This window comes from Chinchilla lanigera, unplaced genomic scaffold (genome assembly GCF_000276665.1).
Source record: "Chinchilla lanigera isolate Chin_1 unplaced genomic scaffold, ChiLan1.0 scaffold00077, whole genome shotgun sequence".
NCBI classification, from domain to species: domain Eukaryota; kingdom Metazoa; phylum Chordata; class Mammalia; order Rodentia; family Chinchillidae; genus Chinchilla; species Chinchilla lanigera.
Window position 1 is genome coordinate 11281444 of NW_004955478.1, and position 20678 is coordinate 11302121.

Consider the following 20678-nt stretch of genomic DNA (forward strand, 5'->3'; position numbering starts at 1 on the left):
TATAGTACAACAACTATTGATAATCTTCTACCTCTTTTGTCTCTAACTCACTATTATTTGTCTATTTGTTTTCCTGAGAAACTATTTTGTAGATAACAATATGTAAAACAATAACCATTGATAATTTCCTACCATTTTGTCTAGAATTTGGTAAGTCCCCCCTATTATCATGTTATCCTTCTTTTACTCTTTAAAAAAAAAAAAAAACCTCCAAGGAAGGTTCTGGCAAGTGAAGGACTCCACACTTAAAGCAGCTTGACCCTAGCTCCATGGACAGGCTACTAGAGTCAGGGTCAATACTTGCCCAGCTCGCCTCCCTGCTTCAAATGGCCTCTGGGATCCTCCTAAATCACCTCATTGCCCTGAACACGAGTTCTTTGCCCAATAAAGGCACCAGCTTCATAACAGAGTGGGCAGTTCAGTGGCCTTCCCCCAAGCAACGTCATGCAGGGGCTTCCCTGTCCTGCCACCAAAGAGGGGATTCTTTTCCTCTTCTTTTTTTTTTTTCCCTGGTACCGGGAGTCGAACTAGCGACCTTGTGCTTGCCAGGCAGGCGCTGTGCCGCTGAACTAAATCCCCAGCCCCTTTTTCTCTTTCTATGAAACCCGGTCTCCTGAAGACTCTGTCTCACAGAGCTGGGGGCACAGAAAGAGACACTTGCCATGTGGTCATCGATGCGTCTGAAGTCCAGGTATACGAGGTCAGGAAGGTGGGAATAGACGAACATCTTGTAATCGTCTGCCTGGGTAATGGGGTTCCCTGAGAGGCTGAGTGTCCGCAGGTGCTTGAACTGCCGCAAGTAGATAATCTGGGGAGAATTGGAGGAAAGACTTGTTTTCTGACAGCCACAGAGCTGAAAACACATATGGCAGCATTTCTCCTCAGCACTCTTCTGGAGTTTTCAGCCTGGTTAGGGTGCTTTCCAAGTACACAGGCAAGGAGGCAGGGCTTCCAAACCAGACACCTGTGCTGAGATCTTCAATCAGACCTAGGCTTTCCAAAGACTGAGTCAATGGGGGTTCAATCCTAGCTGTGGACTTTGGACAAGTTACCTATCATCTATGAGCCTCAGTGTCCTCATCTGTAAAGTGGGCATAAGTATACTGTGTATGTTACAGGTGATGTAACAACCAAATGAAATAGGTTCTGAAAAACATTCAGACGAGTCCCTGATAGCCAGGTGTCAAACCTAGCCTGGGTTACTTACCAAGACCTTCCCTCCAAAGTAAAAATTTAAAAAGAGCTTGGTCCTGGGTTTAATTCCCAATAACACACACACACACACACACACACAGAGAGAGAGAGAGAGAGAGAAAGAGTGCCTGGGGGCCAGGGATATGGCTCGGTGGCACAAATGCCTGCCTGGCAAGCGCAAGGTACTGAGTTCAATTCCAGTACCCCAGAAAAGAAAAAAGAGTGCCTGACGCCTACTAAATGAGGATAATTACAGCAGTTGTAATGATGATGATGATTAATGATCACTCAGAACACCTTGCCTTTTTGCCCATTTTTGGAAAGGCCCAAATTTCTCTTTTTTTGGTTTTCTGAGACTGGGTCTCATTATGTAATTGAGACTGGCTTTGAACTCAATATGTAGCCCAGACTGGCCTCCAACTCAGGGCCGTCCTCCTACCTCAGTCTCCCAAGTGCTGGGATTGCAGGTGTGCACCACCACGCCCGTTAAACCTCCTAAATTAAGTGGAGCTGATGTACGGCTAACTTTGAACTCCCTGGATCATAGGGAGTGGAACACTACACCGGTTGCTGTTTGTTCCTCCTGTTCTCCAGTTTTAGTAAAATGAGAAAAGGTCAAGCACATAGTTAATAACCTCATGTGATAGCACTGTTTGAGTGCCTCGCCACGGTGCTCTGCAAGGCAGAGGAGGAACTGTATGTGCTTTTCTAAATGCATTCTTTTCACTCCTTGACTTTCTTATTTGTGCAACAAACCTTCCTAAGCACTTAACAGGGCTCAGGTAGGCGGCTGGCTTTGGCAGGATGAGCCAGGAACTTGGCCCACGGGTCCTTGCCCTCATAATCTAACAGCAAGAGCTCCCATTCTAGGGGTGAGGCAAAAGGTTTTCTTAAAGTGAAATCGTTACAGTGCAGGGTAAGTGCTATAAAGAATGCAAAGATGGCACGGTGAGAGAAAATAATGAAGACGCCTTTTCCAGCTAGGGGGCTCAACTGTCTCAGGGGGGTGGTGTTTAATCTGAGCCTTGAGGGAGTCAGCCACTGTAGAGCAGGGAAGGCACACTCCCAGAGCTAAAATGGTGCGGGCGAAGGCCTTGCGATACAAGGGAACTCGGCAGTTAGTGGGAACTGAGCAGCCCATGTGGCTGCAGAATGCTGTAAGGAGGACGTGAAATGACGCTAGACAAAGTAAGGGGGCGTTGGTGAAGCCCACACAGGCTGTGAGCACACACTTTGGATTTTCTTTATCCAAGGGCAGCGCGACCATTGGAATTTTAAGTGTGCATGAGGGATACAGGATCTGGTTTAATTTTTAAGAGATGACCCGATGAGATTCTATTTTCCATCTTTTTGATCAGCAAACAGAAAAGTTTGATAACAAAATGTGTTGTGGAAGGTGAGAGAGACCAGGCTGCCCCATCACCGCTGGCGGGTCTGTAAACAGCTGTATTTGACTAAGATCTATCACAATTAAAAATGCATATGCCTTCTGACCTGGGAAGTCCTCTCTGGGAGTTCATCTTACAGATGGATTAATCCAGGTGCAAAGTAACCCTGTTTAAGAACATCGCCCGTTCAAGGACATTCACTGTAGCCTGTGTATAATGGTACCAAGGTTAGAGCCAACCTTGACATCCACCTCCAGGGAAATGAAAAATGTGTCATGCCATGTTTGAGCAGTGGTGTGATGCAGCAGAGAAGGGGGACTGACGACTCGAGGGAGAGGGACACCGAAGGCAGTAGGTGCTTGTGCACAATGTCTAGACTCCCGGCACCTGGACACACACACAGGCAGCTTAGAAGTAGCTGAGGTCCTGGGAGAGGGAAGCAAGGAATGAGGCCAGGAATGAGAGGACTCTTCCTGTGTGCCCTGAGTTCTGCTTCAGAGTCTGTGTTTGTAAAGCAATAAGCAGGCTGGGCGTGGTGGTGCACACCTGTAATCCCAGCACTCGGGAGGCTGAGGCAGTAGGATCTCTTTGAGTTCATGACCAGTCTGAGCTACAAAGTGAGCTCAAGACCAGCCGGAACTGCGTAGTGAGACCCTGTCTCAAAAAGACCAAAAAAAAAAAAAAAAAAAAAAAAAAACAAAAACCAAAAGCAATAAGCAGGTATTAAGCCTTGGAAGTAAATAAATGACAAGAGCGCATGTAATTAGATGTCAGATAAGCAGGGAGACTAAGAATTAAAACCAAAAATGCTGGTGTTAGAAGCTAATGCCCGGGAAGTATCTGTCAGGACCCACTGGGCCAAGGCCCACAGAGGGCCGGTGCTGGATTAATTACAGAGGATCCTGGATCCCTGGAGTCCACAGGACACAGCCCAGCCATGGGAACATCTGGCCCAGATTCCTCAGTACTCCCTGGCAGCCTCTCCCCACGGGCCTTCTCTCTTCCTCTTTTTCTCTAGGGACTGTAGCTATATGGGTATACGGAACATTCATATAGGGCAACATGGTGCCCACTGGCCACAGGTGATGGGATATTTTCCTGCCCAGGCCTTGCAGAGGCAGGATGGGAGGATACCCAAGGCCAAGGGGATGGGGCCAGAGCATGACCACCTCCGCCCTTTCACGTCCAGGCCTGGGCCTTTGGAGGGACAGCGCCTCAGGCTCCAGTAAACTCTCCAAGTCCGAGGGTTAACAAGTCAGAAGGAGGGCTGGGGATTTAGCTCAGCGGCAAAAGCACCTGCCTGGCAAGCGCAAGGTTGTGAGTTCGGTTCCTGGTACCGGAGGAAAAAAAAAAAAAAAAACAAGTCAGAAGGGTTTCATTTACGTGTACCCTGGGGTGTAGGATACACCAAGCCAGAACCATCTGCTAAATGCTCATCGAAAGCTTCAAGCGGCAAGACTGGAGAATGAGGGTGTGGCTCAGTGGCACAGCACTGCTCTAGCACGTGCAGTCCCTGGTTCACTCCTCACCAAAGGAAAAGAAAGATTTTGGCGGTCTTTCCAAACTATAATACTTCTGTGTAGCTATTATGTGCCAGGCCCTGTAAGAAGCATCTAACACTCTAGCTGATCCAATCTTCAACACAACCCTATGAGGTAAAAGCTACACTGAATCCCATGTTACAGATATGCAAAGGGGAACGCAGAACTCTAAGTTACCAGGCCCAAGGTCATAGAGCTGGAGGGCGGCAGTGCTGGGATTTGAACACAGGCTGACTGAATCTCAGCTCTGGTGTCATTAGCCTACTTGCCTTCCTTCCCTATGCCTTACCCCGCCAGACTCAGTTTCTTCACCCCCAAGAAGGGTACTGGTGGGTTTAAACCCTCTGACTGGCATGCAGGGCAAGCTTTTGAGACTGTATCACTTCTGGGCTTTGGACACATCGTCAGCCGCTCACCAAAGCCACCAGCCTGTCATGCTCTAGCCAGGATACTGGGCTGAGGGTGTATACAGAGCCTAAGATGGCTTGATTGAACTAAACCTTACTGGGGAGAGATTTCTTACGTTCTCTGTCCTGCTAGATATAAACCAGGAAACTTGTAACCTTGACTGCAAGGGAAGCGACTTGGGCAGGTGGTGAGGCCGGCTGGCAGAAAGCAGAAGTGAAGGAACCAGTGTCCTTGACGCCCCACTGACAAGCTTCACCTCTCTGCAGTGCAACAGCCAAGCCATTAAATGCCCTTGTTTATAGCCAGGGCTTGGATGACCTCTGACTTGAGCTGCCACTGTAGAGGCTCTCGCTGACAGCACCCAGCTCCTCACAGGTTTTCTACGTCATAGAGGTCTCAGACACCCAGAGGCCCAGGAGGCCCAGAAGCCAGGTGGGAGGGATCTAATCCCCCAGGGGCAACACCAGCTGTCGAGGGACAGGACTTTCAATCAGTGCCGGCGGCTCTGACCCACGTGCGGTCACTGCTGGGAAGCATTCTGGATATTTGTGAAGTCCTGCAGAGTTCAGCCCCATCACCTGCAGAGGCCACCTCCGTGACACCCAGGTATTGGTTCCTTTCCTCCGCCACTCCCGCCAGCTTCCTGAAGTCACCTCCCACACAAACCACCTGCGCCCACATCCCTGTCTCACCTCTGCTTCCAGCCAGCTGGGGTTAAGCTTTTCTGACACTTGCAGGTCAAGCACCCTTTCTGGAGACACCACCCTAGGCACCATTCATGCGACGCCTACTTGTCCAGCGGTGGTGGAGGGTTCCCTTCCTAAGTGCAGGCCTGGCCTGAGCACACCATAGCACAAAGCCATCTGGGTTCCAGTATTTCCCTGGATGTCCCTGGTTGCAGGGAGCCCGGCTCCCGGGCTGAGCCCATCTGAGCACACACCCTGGACTTCTCAGGACCCTGAACCCCTCCACGGTGCAAGTGGGCTTTCCTAGGTAACCCCTGGCCCTTTGCTGATGCTGTCCTCACCTCCTGAGAACACTTCTTCTGCTAGATGAAAAAGTCTCATCATCTCTCAGTGAGTCTGAAACACGTTGCCTCTTGTTTCCTGATATTCTTTCAGGAAGAATGTAGACCATGACAGGTCCTCTGCTTGTTAAGAACCCGCTTCAGCCCAACCCTGAACCAAGTAATTTACACGCAGCACCTCACTTGATCTTGTGAGGGCCTGGACAGGTGGGATATTGTCACTCTGTCCATCTGACAGGCAAGGAAACTGAGTCACAGAGTACTAACACCTTACTCAGATTTCAGTCTTCCAGAATGCCAGGTAAAATTCTGGGACTACACTGCCTCTGGGGTTTGACCTTGCTGAACAGACTCAAACAGCGATAATAACTTGACACACGACCGCCCAGGCTGCCCATCTAACCCACTCTGGCACGCAGCTGGGATGTAACTCAGACCATCAGACCGACCTAAGCAACGAAGGCGTCTTCAAAGGATGCTGGACAACACCATGCTGGAGAAGCAGATCACCAAGTAAGGGCCCCCTGGGTCACCTGACACAGGACCCTCATGGCGCTGCTAGAGTCTCGGTCCCAGCCCACTGCTGTGAGCCCATGAGGGGGAGTGGGAAAGCCCACCCTTCCCCAAGACGAATAAGACCCACTGTCACCCAGACATGCCCCGGCACCTGGGATGCCTTCCTACCTCCATGGGTCTTGCTTTACTGTTCCTCGGGCCCCTGGCTTCCTGTCACCTGGGTCTGGGTGCGGGCTCTCCCCCAAAGGGACCACATCTGTACCCACTGAGCACAAGGCAAACGCCCCACACCCAACAGATCCTCACCCCGGCAAACGTTTGTGAAATGAGCACGAATGAGATGCAGGGTCAGAAAGGGACTCTGCCACAACCGAGGTGGCAGACTGGCACCCAGAGGTGGGTTTTGTGGGCTTAAGCATTGTTTTAAACATGATTAAGCCCCCACGGAATAACGTGGACGTCTACATTTCCAGGCAAAGGGGGAGAAGGGAACACTCACCCTGCAATTCTCACGCTACAGATGCCCACCTGACCCCCACACAAGTCCCAAGGCCTGGCCACTCACGTTCGCCAAGTTGTCGATCTGGTTGTTGCCCAGTGACAGCACCTGCAGCTTGACCAGTGCATCCAGAGAGTCGATCTTAGAGATCCGGTTGTTGAACAAACTCAGGTCCTCCAGGTTCACCAGGGTGTCCAGCCCCTCGATAACCTTGATGTTGTTGAAAGACAGATCTGGCAAGGGAAGAGTGCTCTGAAGATGTGCTGCCTGGGCTAGGGGAGGGACTGTCCTGAAATAAAACCACTGTGTACTTATGCTTTAGCACCGGTTGAGGGGCCAAGAATTGACCTGCTGTTCAACAGCCTGTGGCTTCTGGAAGCCTGGTGTGGATTCTTTCCTGGGGCCTTACGTGTCCCCTTCTCCCAAGTTCTGCCGCACATCCTCCTGACTGGGGACACCTCAATGCTGTCACAGTGCTGAGACGAAAACACTGACTAGAAGGTCTAAAGCAGTAAGCCCTGGGGTCAAGGGCCAACAGTTATGGGGGTGGCCCCTTTCCTTCGTGTGCCTGTGTGTGCGTGTGCATGTGTGTGTGCGTCACCAGGGATTGAACCCAAGACCTTTGGACTGAGTTACAACTCCAGCTCTTCTTTATTTTGAGACAGGGTCTCACTAAGTCACTAAGTGGCCCAGGCTGTGATCCCTCCACCTCAGCCTCAGAGGAGTGGGATTACAGGAACGTACCACCTTGCCACCTAACTTCTGTAGGTATTTTAAGTAGACTGCTTTCCATCTGCTTAGCATTTACCTGTTTATTAAGTGCTTATAGGCACATCCTCTGACAACAGCCCTGAGAGGTGGTGCAGAATTTCTCTCCCAGACAGGTTGATCAGGAAGGAGAAATATTGTTTAGGAGGGACCGATGGCCAGGAGCAAGTCACTCCCTGGGTGAATGGGCAAATGCTGGGCTCTTGTGGGGACGCATGGCTGAGCGACAGCTAGGCCCAATAGCTCCTGTGAAGGTTTGGCCCTGGCACCTTCTGTATGGTCAGGGGCACTGCCTTCAACTCCTGCAGAGATGACTCCCAGGAATGCAGACAGATCTCTTAGCTGGATATCAGCATTAATGGGTGCTGGCACACAGTGAGGGCTCTCTGGGCTGGGGACCTAGGCTGAAGACCTGGAAGACCTGGCTGTGATATGCTTTCCTACCTGCAGCATATGACCCATCAAGCTGGCCAGCCTCTCTGAGCCTCAGTTGGCTGTATCTGTGAAATGGCAGCGTGATCCTGGCTGTAAGGTCGCTATAGTGGTGGGGCTCAGCACAACCACATCTGAAAGTGTGAGACAAACTGGGAAGTGCTCTGATGCCCCTGTTACCAGGAGGCAGCCCAGAAGGATGGAGGCAACATGAGCTTTGGGGCTGGTTGTATGGCTTCTGGGCAGTGCCCTGGCCTCTCTGAGCTTTGGTTCCTCTATTATTGGTTGCAACTATAACAAACACCAACGTTAAGGTTGTTGGGGGCTAACGGTGTCTAAAGAGCTCTCAGGCTTATTCTCTTTCCCTATTGGGTGCTCACTGCCCCTTGCCAAATAGGAGGGGCTCCTAAGAAACCAGCAGCTGGACACGGTGCTTGGCTGGGCAGTGCAAGGCCCATGGCCTTGGCAGTAAAGGCCAGAGCTCTAGGGTCAGAGCCGGGCTTGGAGTCGGGTGTCCTCGCTTCCTCTCCATGACCTAGGGCTGCTGTGAGGACAGAAAGCCCTAATACAGAAAACATGCAGGTCCACTCTGAGTGTGTGGCTGAGTGTTCAATGCACACAGCTTCTGCCGTGGTCACTGTTGGTTTGATCTGGGCCCCTCCGGGTGACAGTTATCTGTCCACCTGTGTCTCGATTAAGTGCCAGTTCACAAACCTGCTCACTGTGCCCCAACCACTGAGGGCATGGGCGGGTGGAAACAGAACATTCTGTCCCGATGTCCAGACACACCTTTATCATGCTTAGGTCACCGTGAGCCTCAGGCTTTTAAAAAAATAAGCAGTGCTTTGTTCTCCTCCTGGAAGACAGAGCTTCTGCTGTGCCTGGGCTAATGACAGGCCGGCAGCTAAGTGCCATGCGTGATTCCTGTCTCTTGGGGAGGCGACAACCAAGGCAGGGTGTGACACAGAGGCCAGGGCCTTACCCAGCCACACCAGCTGCGTGAGGTTCTCCAGGCCCTCGATCTTCTCAATGATGTTGTTGTCCAGCTGCAGCTTCTGCAGGTTCTCAAACTGCCAGAGGTTGTCTATGCGGAGGATGTCTGCAACAGCCCAGGGGTCAGGCTCAGGTCAGGGGACCAAGACGGGGTAGGGTTAGAGAGAAAAAGACTCCGCTGCTCCCCTGCTCTGCCCTGGAGTGGGCGGGTGGGATGAGGACGGACAAGCTTTGTGTCCCTACTGGTGTACAGTACCAGTGGGGCTCAGTACTGTCACCCAGAACTACAGGAGGTCCCGAGGGGTCCACCGGCAGAAAGGGCTGGGAGGGGATGCGGGGCGTGAGCTGGACCTGTCCACAGCAGGAGACGCACTCCCGTTGCTTCTGGCGTCAGGCTGAGCGCGCCCCAGGGGGCTGGCCTGCCTTGGGAAGTAGGCCACTGGAAGGGGCTGGCCTTCCACAGCATGAGAAATAGCACTGAAGTACGCAGCTCTGCTGGTAGGACGGTTAATCAACTAGTTCCATCTTTTGGAAGGTCATTTGGCCACATTTACTGAAATATTTAATGTCTGCGTCCTTTGATCTGTAGTTTTCTTGGGATGGCTCCAGAGACACAGCTAAGAAATACCGAGCAGCACATGAAGGGCAGAAAAACAGGGCGTCCCCAGCTGTCCATATATAGGGGATGGGATAAATCAGTGTACAGCGGAGTAGCAGCTTCTGAACATCATAGAAATGACAGGACCTCAACCCCTAAGGCCCATCCAGCCCAGATACGCAGCCAACCAATCCCTTTGCTCATCAGCCAGCCGAAGATCGGCTTCTATCACTGGCAGCCAGGACGGCCCTGAGCAACACACAAGCATAAATAAATCGACACTGTTAGTGTAAAATTCTAAAGGCTAACCCTGTGCCCCAGACTTCCAGAAACCACATAGAGCTCTATTGTTTATATGCCCATTTTTTCTGTATTTCCTTTTATAGTGATTTCCAAAACTCAGAAAATTAGAATGTTTATTTAGAGAAGTAGAATAACATAGACAGGAAGGAGTTTGTAAAAAGTATCATGAAGAGGGCTGAGGGTAGAGCTCAGTGATAGAAAACTTGCCTAGTAGTATCAGAGGCCTGGTTCCATACCCAGTACCACACCAAAAAGACAAAAACAAAACAAAACACAAGGATCATCAACAAGCACACACATCGCTTCTCGGCCTTTTGGCTAAGATCAAGTGTAACAAGCACACACTTGGGACTCCAGTTTCAAGATTCATTCAGAAAGGCAGGTCCCAACTAGTGGGATTGTGAAAATTTGGGAGGGGGAAAGGTACCATCTTCAACCCTCTCCCTGTGCCTGAGTTCTCTAACCTAGGGCCCTGAGATCCTGCTGCCCTTGGCCTGGAGCTGAACTGGCTCCCCCTTCCCCCATGGATCCCCAGGGCTGGGTGGCACTGAAACCTGTTCCCTAGCTCCCTGATTGTGGCCAGATTTCCCAGACTGATACTTTTCTCCACTTCCCTCCCCACTTCTGGGCAGGGCCCAGGCTTGCTGCAGGCTCCCAGACACCTCCCATGCCTAGCCGGATTTCTAGACACCCGCTGTGGCCCTGATCTCTGACTGAGGCACCCTGCCCCTGCTTTGCCCTTGGCTGTGGCAGCTCCCTGAATTCTGCTGGTAGCTCCTGCATACCTGGTGCTCTGCCATACACACCTGCATGCCAGCTCCCTGCAAGGCACCAGCGATTCATGTGGAAAAGTCAAACTGCACAACAAACCGGGAAGTATTTGGCAGTTAGCTCCGAACGAGCAACTAGCATGGCAGCACTGACACCAAATCTGTTTCTGGCCAGCATCCTGGCCCAGCCGATGCTGTCATTCCCTTGACCATCTCACTAGGTCCCTGCTTCAGCCTGGCTCTACGGCCAGTGGTATTCTGTGAGAACTCAAGTTCCATCCTCACTGCTTCTGCTCAGGACCCTCCCAGGATCCCACCTTGCTCACTGTAAGAAGCAAGCACCTTCCATAGGCCCCGAGGGAGACCCCAGCTGACCACAGTGAGACTTCTCTGACCTACCTCCACAGCGGCCTCCACAGCGGCCTCCTCAGGCTAGCTCTGGCCTGCCTCACTGGTCCTTTATACTGGCTATTAGTTCTGCCTCACACACTTTCCCCGGTGGATCTCTATGTGGCGCCCTCTCCTCCCAGTCTTTGTTTATTGTCACCCTCTAGGTGAGGGCTGTGGGCACCACTGAAAACACTGCATCCCACTCGAGTTTATTCTTTCCCCTTTCTTTGCTTCCTTTTCCCCCATAGCACATATTACCTTTAACATACAGTATATATTCCTTCTTTATTTGCCTCCCCTACTTGAATGTCAACCCCATGAAGACAGGGTCCTTTGTCTTTTAGGCTCACAGCTGAATCCTAGTGCCTGGAACAGGACCCGGCATATAACAGGCACTTGCTCAGTATTGGCTAAATGAACCTCAGGTGGAGGAGCCGGAGCAAAAGAAACGCCGTCAAGGGCTGAAGTCCCATCCTGCGGCAGCTGGATGCATCCTTTCCGCCGCTCAGGGCGGAGAGGCCCAGGGTCCTCCCTTCTCTCGGAGATCATGCTCTAGGCCTGTGGCCTGCTTGAGGCCGGCCTGGGCTAGGCTCCTCTTGCTAGCTGCTGTATCCTCAGGGTCTAGCACAGGGCCCAGCTGAGGCAGGTCTCAATAACTGCTTTTTGGCTGGACGCCTCGCCAACCGAGAACCCGAGGGAGCAGGAACGTGAGTCCCACTGGCCCCTCTGCACTGGCCTCCGCTGCACAGTATACAGGGCTATGAGGAACCTTTCTCCCTCCACGCCTGCTGGCCTCATACCATGAGCCAGGCAGTATACACATGTTGTCACTTGTCCTCCTAACCAGTGGTTGAGGCAGAGACTACAGGTATCTCCTCTCATATATTTCCCCCAAAATAGGACCCAGCAGGAAAACTAGAGATCAAAAATTCCAGGTCCAATCACCTTGCCTTACCTGCCACACAGAGTGACCACCAAGCAAGAGAACAGTTAGATATAATCTCCTGCAGGACACTGCTTTTCATCACGGTAAAGACCAGCACTTATTTTCCAGTTAGCACTTATTTTGCAGGAAACATGGTAGATGGGGATGAGGCAGTAAGGTTCTGCCTGGTCCCCAGCCACATCTTCCCACTGGGGTATCCTGCCATTCCTGAGTGCCTCCCACCTCAGGGCCCTGTGCCCCTCCTGTTTCCAGCCCCTTTTTGCTTGTCCCTTCCCCGAAAACTGCTCCCAGAGTGCTGGCTCCCCCATCCCCTCACTCTACTTCAGTATTGGCTCTGTGGGGCTTCCTCCGTCCTAGGCCTGCCAGGGGCCCCTGCTCCCAGGGCAGTGCCGTGGAATTATGAGATGGAAGCAGCATGGTCTAGTGAGAGTTCACTCAGATTTGGAGAGGGACAACTCTATCTTCTTTCTGTTCTCATTCAGAATCAGAAGTGTTGTGGACAAATGCCAGAGACACTAAGTGTGAGGCTTTAAAAACATCCAGCTGCTCTTATGTCTTAGAGCCCGAGGTTCCTCATGCTGACGGAAGTCCTCAGGCCACAGACTGTGCAGAATTCTGGGGCATGAAGGGGGTGCAGAGACAGCCAGGGTGCCTGACTGGTGCCCCCATCCCACCCCAGCCCACCGCCAGCACCCAGGATACGCACTCTGGAAGTCCAGCTGCAGAGACAGGACATCTTTGAAGAGGATGCCTTCCTGCTTGGCCAGCTGCCCGGCCTCCTCCTGGGGGCCCTGCTCCCCCACCGCCAGCTTGAGCAGGTCATCGTCCATCACTCTTGGCTCCACCGAGTCATAGATCCGGTTCATCTTCCCTAGAAAATCACATCCCTCTCTTACAGCCACCTTGTTCTTGGTTTCAGGACAAAGTCTGGCTGAGGTCTTTTCTTAAGGGTCATGGACCACTGTGGTGATCACAGACCCCTGAGCGGTACGCGCTCCTCACCTTCATCCTGCTGAACCTCGGGGTTAATACATTTACACTGAGCATCGAGGCTGGTCCGGGGCTTCCCGGCAACCACTGGGGGGCCCTTCCCCAGACGGGGCCCTTCCCCTGCTTGATCTCACAACTGCAGCAGGGGCCCAGCTGGTGTCCATCCTTGGTCTCCCACTGTACTGGTGTCCACGCTTGGTCTCCTGCGGGTCTCAGCACTCCTGAAGTTTGTGGCCCGGTATCAGGCCCCTGTGTTCCCATCTTCACGTACATCATGAAGGTCACCGACAACTGACCATGCCCTTGGCAGCCCCAGCCAGGTGCACCAGCCTGGGGCCCCCTTCTGAGAGTGTCTCACCCCTGCAGGCAGTCGTGTGTTTGCTACCCCCTCACACAAGTGGTCCCCAGTGTGCAGATGGGCGCTGACCCATGCTGGCCATTCATGTTGTCCCTCTGAGCAGCAGGAACTTGGGTCTATGGAACGAGAGTGCCCATCACGGCTGCTGGCTTGACTGGGAAACAGAGTATGAGCTAGCCAGGCATGTAGGTAAGCAGAGAGAGCGGGAGGGCGGGGGGATGCAGGAGATGCATGGAGAAAAGCAGATCAGGAAAGAAAGACAAAGGCAGGCAGGCAGAGGGAGAGGCTTCTAGTCCCTCCGGTCCCTAAACCTAGGCCTCAGCCAGGTTTGTGTCCCCTGCTGCGAGTGCTTTCTGATGTCTCACACTGGTTCCTCTTTAGTTTAAGCTAATTCTGGTAGGTTTCCATTGCCCAGGGTCCAAAGGCATTCGGGTAAGACACTGCGGGCCAAGGGGATAATCCGTGGATTCCATCAGTAACTCTGTGAGGCTGACCCTGGACTGTTATTCCTGGCTGGACAGGGTCACAGCCCTGGGAAGAGGGGCCTTCCGGCCTCATTCTCATCATCACAAGCCTACTGACGAGAACACCCAGACAGCCGGGCTCTGTAGGGTGCCCTATTCTCCATCTCCTGGGGCTCTGCCTCCTGAGGTCTCTGGAGGTTCAGTCCTCCATTCCGATTCCACCTGCTTCTTACCTTCCTTCTGGCCTCATCGCCCACCTTTGCTCACATGTCTGCCCCGCATTCAGGCCCCACCGGGCCTCCTGTCCTTTCCACCCTGATGCCAGGCAGACCCTGCCCTCTACCTTTCACACCACTGAGCACTTGTAGAGACTCCTGATATTGGACTGACGACGTACCTTAGACAGAGGTTGGCCAGGACAGTCATTCATCTGGCCTTAGAGACTGCCCTCTAAGACCACCCTCCCGCTTCCTCCCCACTGTCTACTCGGATGCAGCTTCTGCAAACACAAGCTCCACTCCTCAGCTGTCCCTGATCAAATGTCCCAGTGCTTTTAGCTCTTGTGCGTCCTTCCTTTCTGCCCCCAGATGGCTGTATCTCCCGGTGACCTCTGTCCCCTCTCCAGATGGGCCTTCCACCCTTCAAGATCCAGGCCTTTTCTTCCCCCTCTCTCCACGCTAGCTCTGTCTCCTTAGGGTGACTGATTCAATCCCCAGAGATGATTCCAGTCCTCACCAGCTTCCCACTCTTCTAAAATGATTTTCCCTAAGGTTTCCCATAATTAGCGACCGACTTACCTCTGGGGGAATTTTATTATGTTTTATTTGGCAGACATTCTCTGCAAAGCATTTTGGGGGTTTTATTTTTTTTTTTAAAGGTACTATACTTTCAGAAATTCCTCTGAATTCCAAACTTTGACTTCTCATCCTTCCCACTTCATGCAGCCTTGGCGCCCGTGACAGATCAAGCTTGCATTCAGTCGAGCCGGGAAAACACTATGCAACACGGGACTGTTCACATACACATCTATTAAGTATACCAGAGCAGGGCTCTGATTCCGCCTGTGTATCTTCCAGCAACTCGCTTCACTCACGGTCTAAACCTTTGCTTTCCCATCTGTAAAAGGTTGGTAATTCTTCTCTTATACTTTTGTGAGATCGCACAGTTACTTCACACACAGGTAATGAGTACTCTGTGCCATGAATAACAGAGAAACACCCTTATTTCTGTTTCAGGCATGAAGCGAACAATCATACAAATATTTAGTTACAAAGCAGGGCAAGTTTGCAGGTGAAGAGAACTGTGACAGCATATGTTAAAGGACCTGGCCTGGCCAGAGAAGACAGGGTTGAGATCTGAAGTATAAGAAGGAAAGAATGGAGAGGAAACTCCATGCTGAGGACCCTGAGATGGGAAGGCATGGTCCACTCTGGCCTAAGTGATGTCAGCTTGGAGCTGCAGGGATTGTATTACTATCCTAGGATCCCTGGGCTCCTGTAGGGTTTAATAAGGGCAGTGACATGATCAGATTTCAAATGTTTAAGAGCTCATTCTCGCTGTAGTACTGAGAATTGCAAGAGGGTGGGCTGGGGATTTAGCTCAGCGGCACAGCGCCTGCCTGGCAAGTGTGAGGTCGTGAGTTTGATTCTTGGTACCGGAAAAAAACCAAAAGAAGAAAAAAAAAAAAGAATATACGAAGAATTGCAAGAGGGTGAGGCAGGCCAGAGATGACAAAGGGCACAAGTAAGATACGGATTTGAGACATCTCTAGGAACTTAATTTATATGTAGGATTAATCGTCCCAGTTTCGAGAGAACAAACCAGAAGCTAGTTAGAAAGCTTAATTAACACACCTAAGTTTACACACCTAGTACATGGAAGAACTCTTCCTAATCATGACTCCACCCAGGGTACTAGGAACAAACATTGTCACAGCTCATAATGTTGCTCACACAGCTCTGGGTCAGGGACAAGGCCGAAACAGTCTTCCTCTATGGGGACTTTATTAGAAGTTTATCACCCTAACTGGGTCCCCATTGACTTTCCTGACGACAGCTTGTTGGTGAAGACTAGAGGCAGGAGATAGGGAAGCCCCAGAGAGTTTTACACACCTATCAGTCAAGTAGCCTCCTCACCGGGAACAGATCGGTATTTCCCTGGGAAACAACCACCTGGTTAACTGGATCTGAAAAACAGAGACCCTACGGGCCATAAATTAAGGAGAAGAAAAATCAGCCACTTACTGTGTGCCTACTGTGCTCTCAGTGCCCATGAATTATTTAATCACACATCAGCCCTGGAAGCTGGTTATGGTTGAGATCTAAAATGTTCCCCCCGAAATCTTACACGTCTGGAAGGTGATTGGATCGTGAGGGCGCTATACTCACTAGCTGAGTCTGCTGTTAGGACGTGAGGTCTGGTCAGAGAAGCCAGGTCCCTCGGGGCTTGACCTGGAAGGGGTTTTTATTCTAGTCCCCAGCTCCTCCCCTCTCTGCCTGCCAACCACTAGGAAGTGGACAGCTTTCCTCCTCCTCTCTTGGCCTTTTAAATGTCACTTCTGCCTCGGATCCAGCCACCCATGGGCTGAATCCTCTGAAACTATAAGCCAAAGTGAACATCTCCTTCTTTAAATTGGGGGTGTCGGGTAGTTACAAACAGGAAACTAACTAGCACAAAGCCATTAAAGAAGGGGTTTCTAATGCCCTTATCTCCCAGATAGGGAAACGGACCTCAGGGATGAGAAGGAACTTGTCCGAGCTCGTATGATGAGTTACTGACAGAGACAGACACGGAATCCAAATATTCATATTCTCATCCAAATCACTTTTTAAGGCACCAAATGAAATAACGAGAGCTAAGAGGTTAGATATGAGAGCTAAACTCTGGAAGGCGTTTTCAGTGGACAGGGGTGCCTAGCTTTCTATGACACGGTTCAGAGAGGAGGCTGAGGGGACGAAACTCCTCCGCAGGGATCCTTTCTGGCCTTCACTTCCTGAAGAGATGCTCTCTTCACGGTTCTCTCCTACAAAGACTGGAAAAGTCCAACACCAAATTGTCTTGGCTCTCCCAGTACCACTGTGAAGTTGCTGGACAGTTGTGCTCATTTTATATACGAGAAGGGCCGGGCCGGGATCGTTAGGGAAAAGGGGCACAGGAAAGAGGCGCTCTCTCTGCCGCTGCAAGTCCTCCAGGACCCTCAACTCCCGTCTCTCACCTTCTCAAGCACTGCGAACAGGGCTGATTCTCCGCAGGAAACACGTCTCTCTGTTGCTGGGGAACCAAGCGCCACCACTCGGTTGGTTGCTAAGGGGAAGTCTGGAATAGATATCCTGGGTGAAAGTTGAGGGATCACATGATCATATCTCGGGGTGGCGAAAAACTCCAAACACCAACCAGCCGAAGCGAAAACAAACGTTTCTCCAATCAACACTTCGTACGGGCGGGCAACTTCCTAGCTACGCCTCTTTCCGCTCCCGGTTTGAGCGATTGAGTCGTCTTTTGTCCAATAATAACAAGGTATCTCTAGATTGATCAACATTCAGACGAATCAAATGCACAGTCTACCTTCTGAGGCGGGCCGGGGGCGGTGCCGCTACGCCTGCCGGGGACTCCGGTGACCTAGCTCGCTCCTAGGCCCAATCGGACGTCGCGAGATGGGCGGGGCTTCGATGTGGTGCAAGGCCCAATCGGAGAAGAACTGTGTAGGCGTTGCCCAATAGAGACGCAACCAGGGGGCGGGGTCAGAGGCTCGGAGCTCGGCGTTCCTGAGGGTGGGGCGGGGGCAAGTGTCAGTCAGGTCGGCAGCGGCGGGGTACAGTAGAGATCGCGGCGCAGACAGGGCGTCCCGGCCGCTGCCGTGTGGTCTGCCCGCGATGGAGTTCCTCCTGGGGAACCCGTTTAGCACGCCTGTGGGGCAGTGTCTCGGTAAGGCCGCTTTGGGCGGACGGACGGGTGAGCGTCTTGCGGGCGGGGTGGCGGATCTGCAGCGCCCCCCGGGGAAGAAGGGAGGCCGTGTGTCCAGTGGGAAGCGCGCCCCGCTGGGGCTCGGGAAACCTGGACGCCAGGAGGAGCGTGACCAGTGACTCTCCCCAGGCCTTGGGCCCTGCAGGTTGGAAGCTCTGTTGGTCGCAGGAGATGCTCGAAGGGGAGGGGTGGTAGGCCCTGCAGTTTTCATAGCGTTAGTATTCTTTGTGGTGTGTTCTCTGCACACTGCCTGCTCTTTCTCCTGCTGTATTAAATTTGCCAAGGCTGAACTCTTTTGCTGGCAGTATCTAGAATGTGAAACCCCCCCAGAGGACCTGTCAGTCCTATAGAGAGGGACTCAGGGTACCCAGAAAAGGGCACCAGAGATGAGCGGCATCCTGGTGAGCAAAGGCCAAAGCATAGGTGAAGGAGTACCAGAGTGCCCGCTGTGTGGCGGTCCCTTACTGAAACGCAGCTCGCAGGCTGGGGGGTGAAATTCAGTGGTAGGGTGCCACCTTAGCCCTTACCAGCCCCGGGTTCAGTCCCCAGCACTGCAAATGATGATGATGGTAATGCAACTTGCAAATAATGATAAGAACAGTCATGCATCTTGCCTTTTCAGAAGTTCAGAAGCTTAGGTCAAGTGATCAGTCAAGAATGTTGATTAGTTTCTTTTAAAACTGGACTCCTGGTTGATTGAAGGCTGGTAAAATGTCTTTTATGAACAGGGATTTTTAGTGTCATTATGGGCCTAGTGGTTTAGGCAGTAGTGATTTCTTTCTTTCTTTCTCTCTTTCTTTTTTATATTTTTGAGACAGAGTTTTGCTGTGCAGTTCAGGTTGGCTTTGAACTCACTTTGTAGCTCAGGCTGCATTTGAACTCACAGTGATCGTCCTGCCTCAGCTTCCCAGGTGCTGGGATTACAGGCATTAGTGATTTCTTTATTTCCCTCTGCTTATAAATTTCCAGTTTAATATTCAGCCTTTAGTGGGAGCTGTAAAGTGACTGAGGCCTCTACTGTTGGCTAACTGGCATTTAAGAGTCTCTTTCCTTTCCGATGTATGTCATTTTAAAGGGATCGTAAACACTGGACCCTGAAAGTGTTTTCCCACCTTTACAACACTCCTCCTGCTGTCCACTCAGGTATCTCTCTGAAAGAAACCGTCCCCTTCTTTCTCATTTCATACTTTCCTCAAGTGCTTTCACTGCAGCCTTATTACCAAAACTTATTTCTCAGTTGGGTGTTGAATTCCAGCCAATTACTGGAGCTGTAAAATTAAGGGAGTTTTTTTTCATTTCTGCCCCCTTATTATAGGCAGCTCTACACCTTTAAAATCCCAAAGTGAATATAAAGAGTAGAATGTAGATGACGGGTAGAAGTTAAGAAAGATTTTTTATTTTTTCAGTGTTAGAGACTGAACCTGGAACCATGTGCGTGCTAGGTGAGCACTCTGTCACTGCACTGCTAGACCAAGGGGAAATTCAAAATATGAGCGATGTAGGGTTATATAGCAAGTGCAAAGAGCATGATACTTTTGTTAGAAAGTCCAGAGGTGAATTCTGACTCTGCCCATTCCTTGGCTGTGTGAGCGCAGATCCCAGAAATTGTATAACACTTCTAAGCCTTAGTTTGTATCTGGAGGGAGGGAGGGAAAGAGAGAAATTGATTTGCATATTCATGGAGTAGTGGGGTTCAAATGAGACAGTGTCTAAAGCACTTAGCCACTTAACATTGTATCTAGATCATAGGAGAGGATCAGTAAATTGTAGTTGTCTCTGTTAACAAAAGAATAATCATGTTAGGGTTGGCTTTTCTGTCAGGGTATGATACAGTTGGTTAGTTCATGACCTCCAAAAGAAAATAACCTTCCAGTGTTCACCGCCACTTACAAAAGAAATTTGACCATGAAGATGATGAAGGGTTCCTATTGCCATGCAGTTGATAGGCAAGACTTCCGTCATACAGTTTGGTTCAGGTAAATGGCTAGTGGACAGAATGAGTTGCTAATGTATATCCAAGTGTAAAAGCGATTTTCATGACATTTAATATTGTTAGTATTTTTAAAAGTATATGCCAGGGAAGCTGAGCATGGTGGCACATACCTGTAATCCCAGCACTTGAGGCTGAAGCAGGAGGCCGTGAGTTCTAGGCTAGCCTGGGCTACATAGTGAGTTTAAGCCTGAACTGTAGCCTGAATTATGTAGTGAAACCCTGTCTCAAGAAACAACAACATGGCTGGGTGTGGTAGCTCACACCTGTAATTTCAGCACTCTGGAGGCTAAGGCAAGATAATCACTGTGAGTTTAAGGCCAGCCTGGACTACAAAGTGAGTTCAAGCCAGCCTGAACTGCATAGCAAAACCCGTCTCAAAAAGAGAAAACAACAACAGCAAAAAGTTTATGCCTGGAAATGGATAGGATGGAGGGGAATACAGAAATAAAGTAACAGCAAAACTAATGATTAGAGGTGGGCATGGGGGCACATGCCTGTAATCTCAGAATTTGGGAGACAGGAGGATTGCTGCAAGTTCAAGGCCAGACTGGTCTACATAGTGAGTTCAGGGCCAGCCTGAAATCCACAGCGAGACTCTGTCTCAAAAAAAAAAAAAAAGTAAATGATTAAAAACAGCAGCTTGCTGGGCCTGGTGGCACACACCTGTAATCCCAGCACTCACGAGGCTGAGGCATGAGGATCATCATACGTTCAGGCCAGCCTGGGCTGCACAGTGAGTTCAAGGCCAGCCTGAACTACATAGCAAGACCTTGTCTCAAAAAAATTAATATAAAAATGAAAACCGCAGCTGTAGCTTGCACGAAGCAATTTTGCAGCCAGCATTGGTTCCTTGTAGCTGTTCTGTAAGCTTTATTGTCCTTCCCACTTTAGAGATGAAGAAACAGGCTCAGAGGAGAAAGTAAGTGCTCATCTGATGAGAAAGAGAGCTGGGAGGTCATGCAAGTATGTCCCTGTCTCAAAGGATTTATGGTTTCGGGAGAGGAAATAGAGATGCATGAAATGATGAGGAGTAACATAGGTCATAAGCGCTGGAGGAGTTCAAAAGATACAGAAGAGGCTGGGATGATGGGGACCGGCTCCTCTGAGCCTGAGGGCCGTTTGTGAAAGACGGGTAGG

The 20678-nt window shown here is 50.9% G+C and overlaps 1 protein-coding gene across 1 annotated transcript in view; it reads right to left on the reverse strand.

Moving 5' to 3' along the window:
• The window catches only part of LOC102004703 (leucine-rich repeat-containing protein 48), a gene marked incomplete in the record, with an annotated part of 33547 nt that extends 16329 nt beyond the window's left edge, over window positions 1–17218 (reverse strand). Inside the window, 5 exon segments of the mRNA XM_013503219.1 lie at window positions 6640–6806; window positions 8756–8872; window positions 12480–12644; window positions 15697–15786; window positions 16800–17218. Coding sequence (XP_013358673.1) covers window positions 6640–6806; window positions 8756–8872; window positions 12480–12639 — 444 coding nt within the window.
• Between the last annotated feature and the right edge of the window lie 3460 nt (window positions 17219–20678).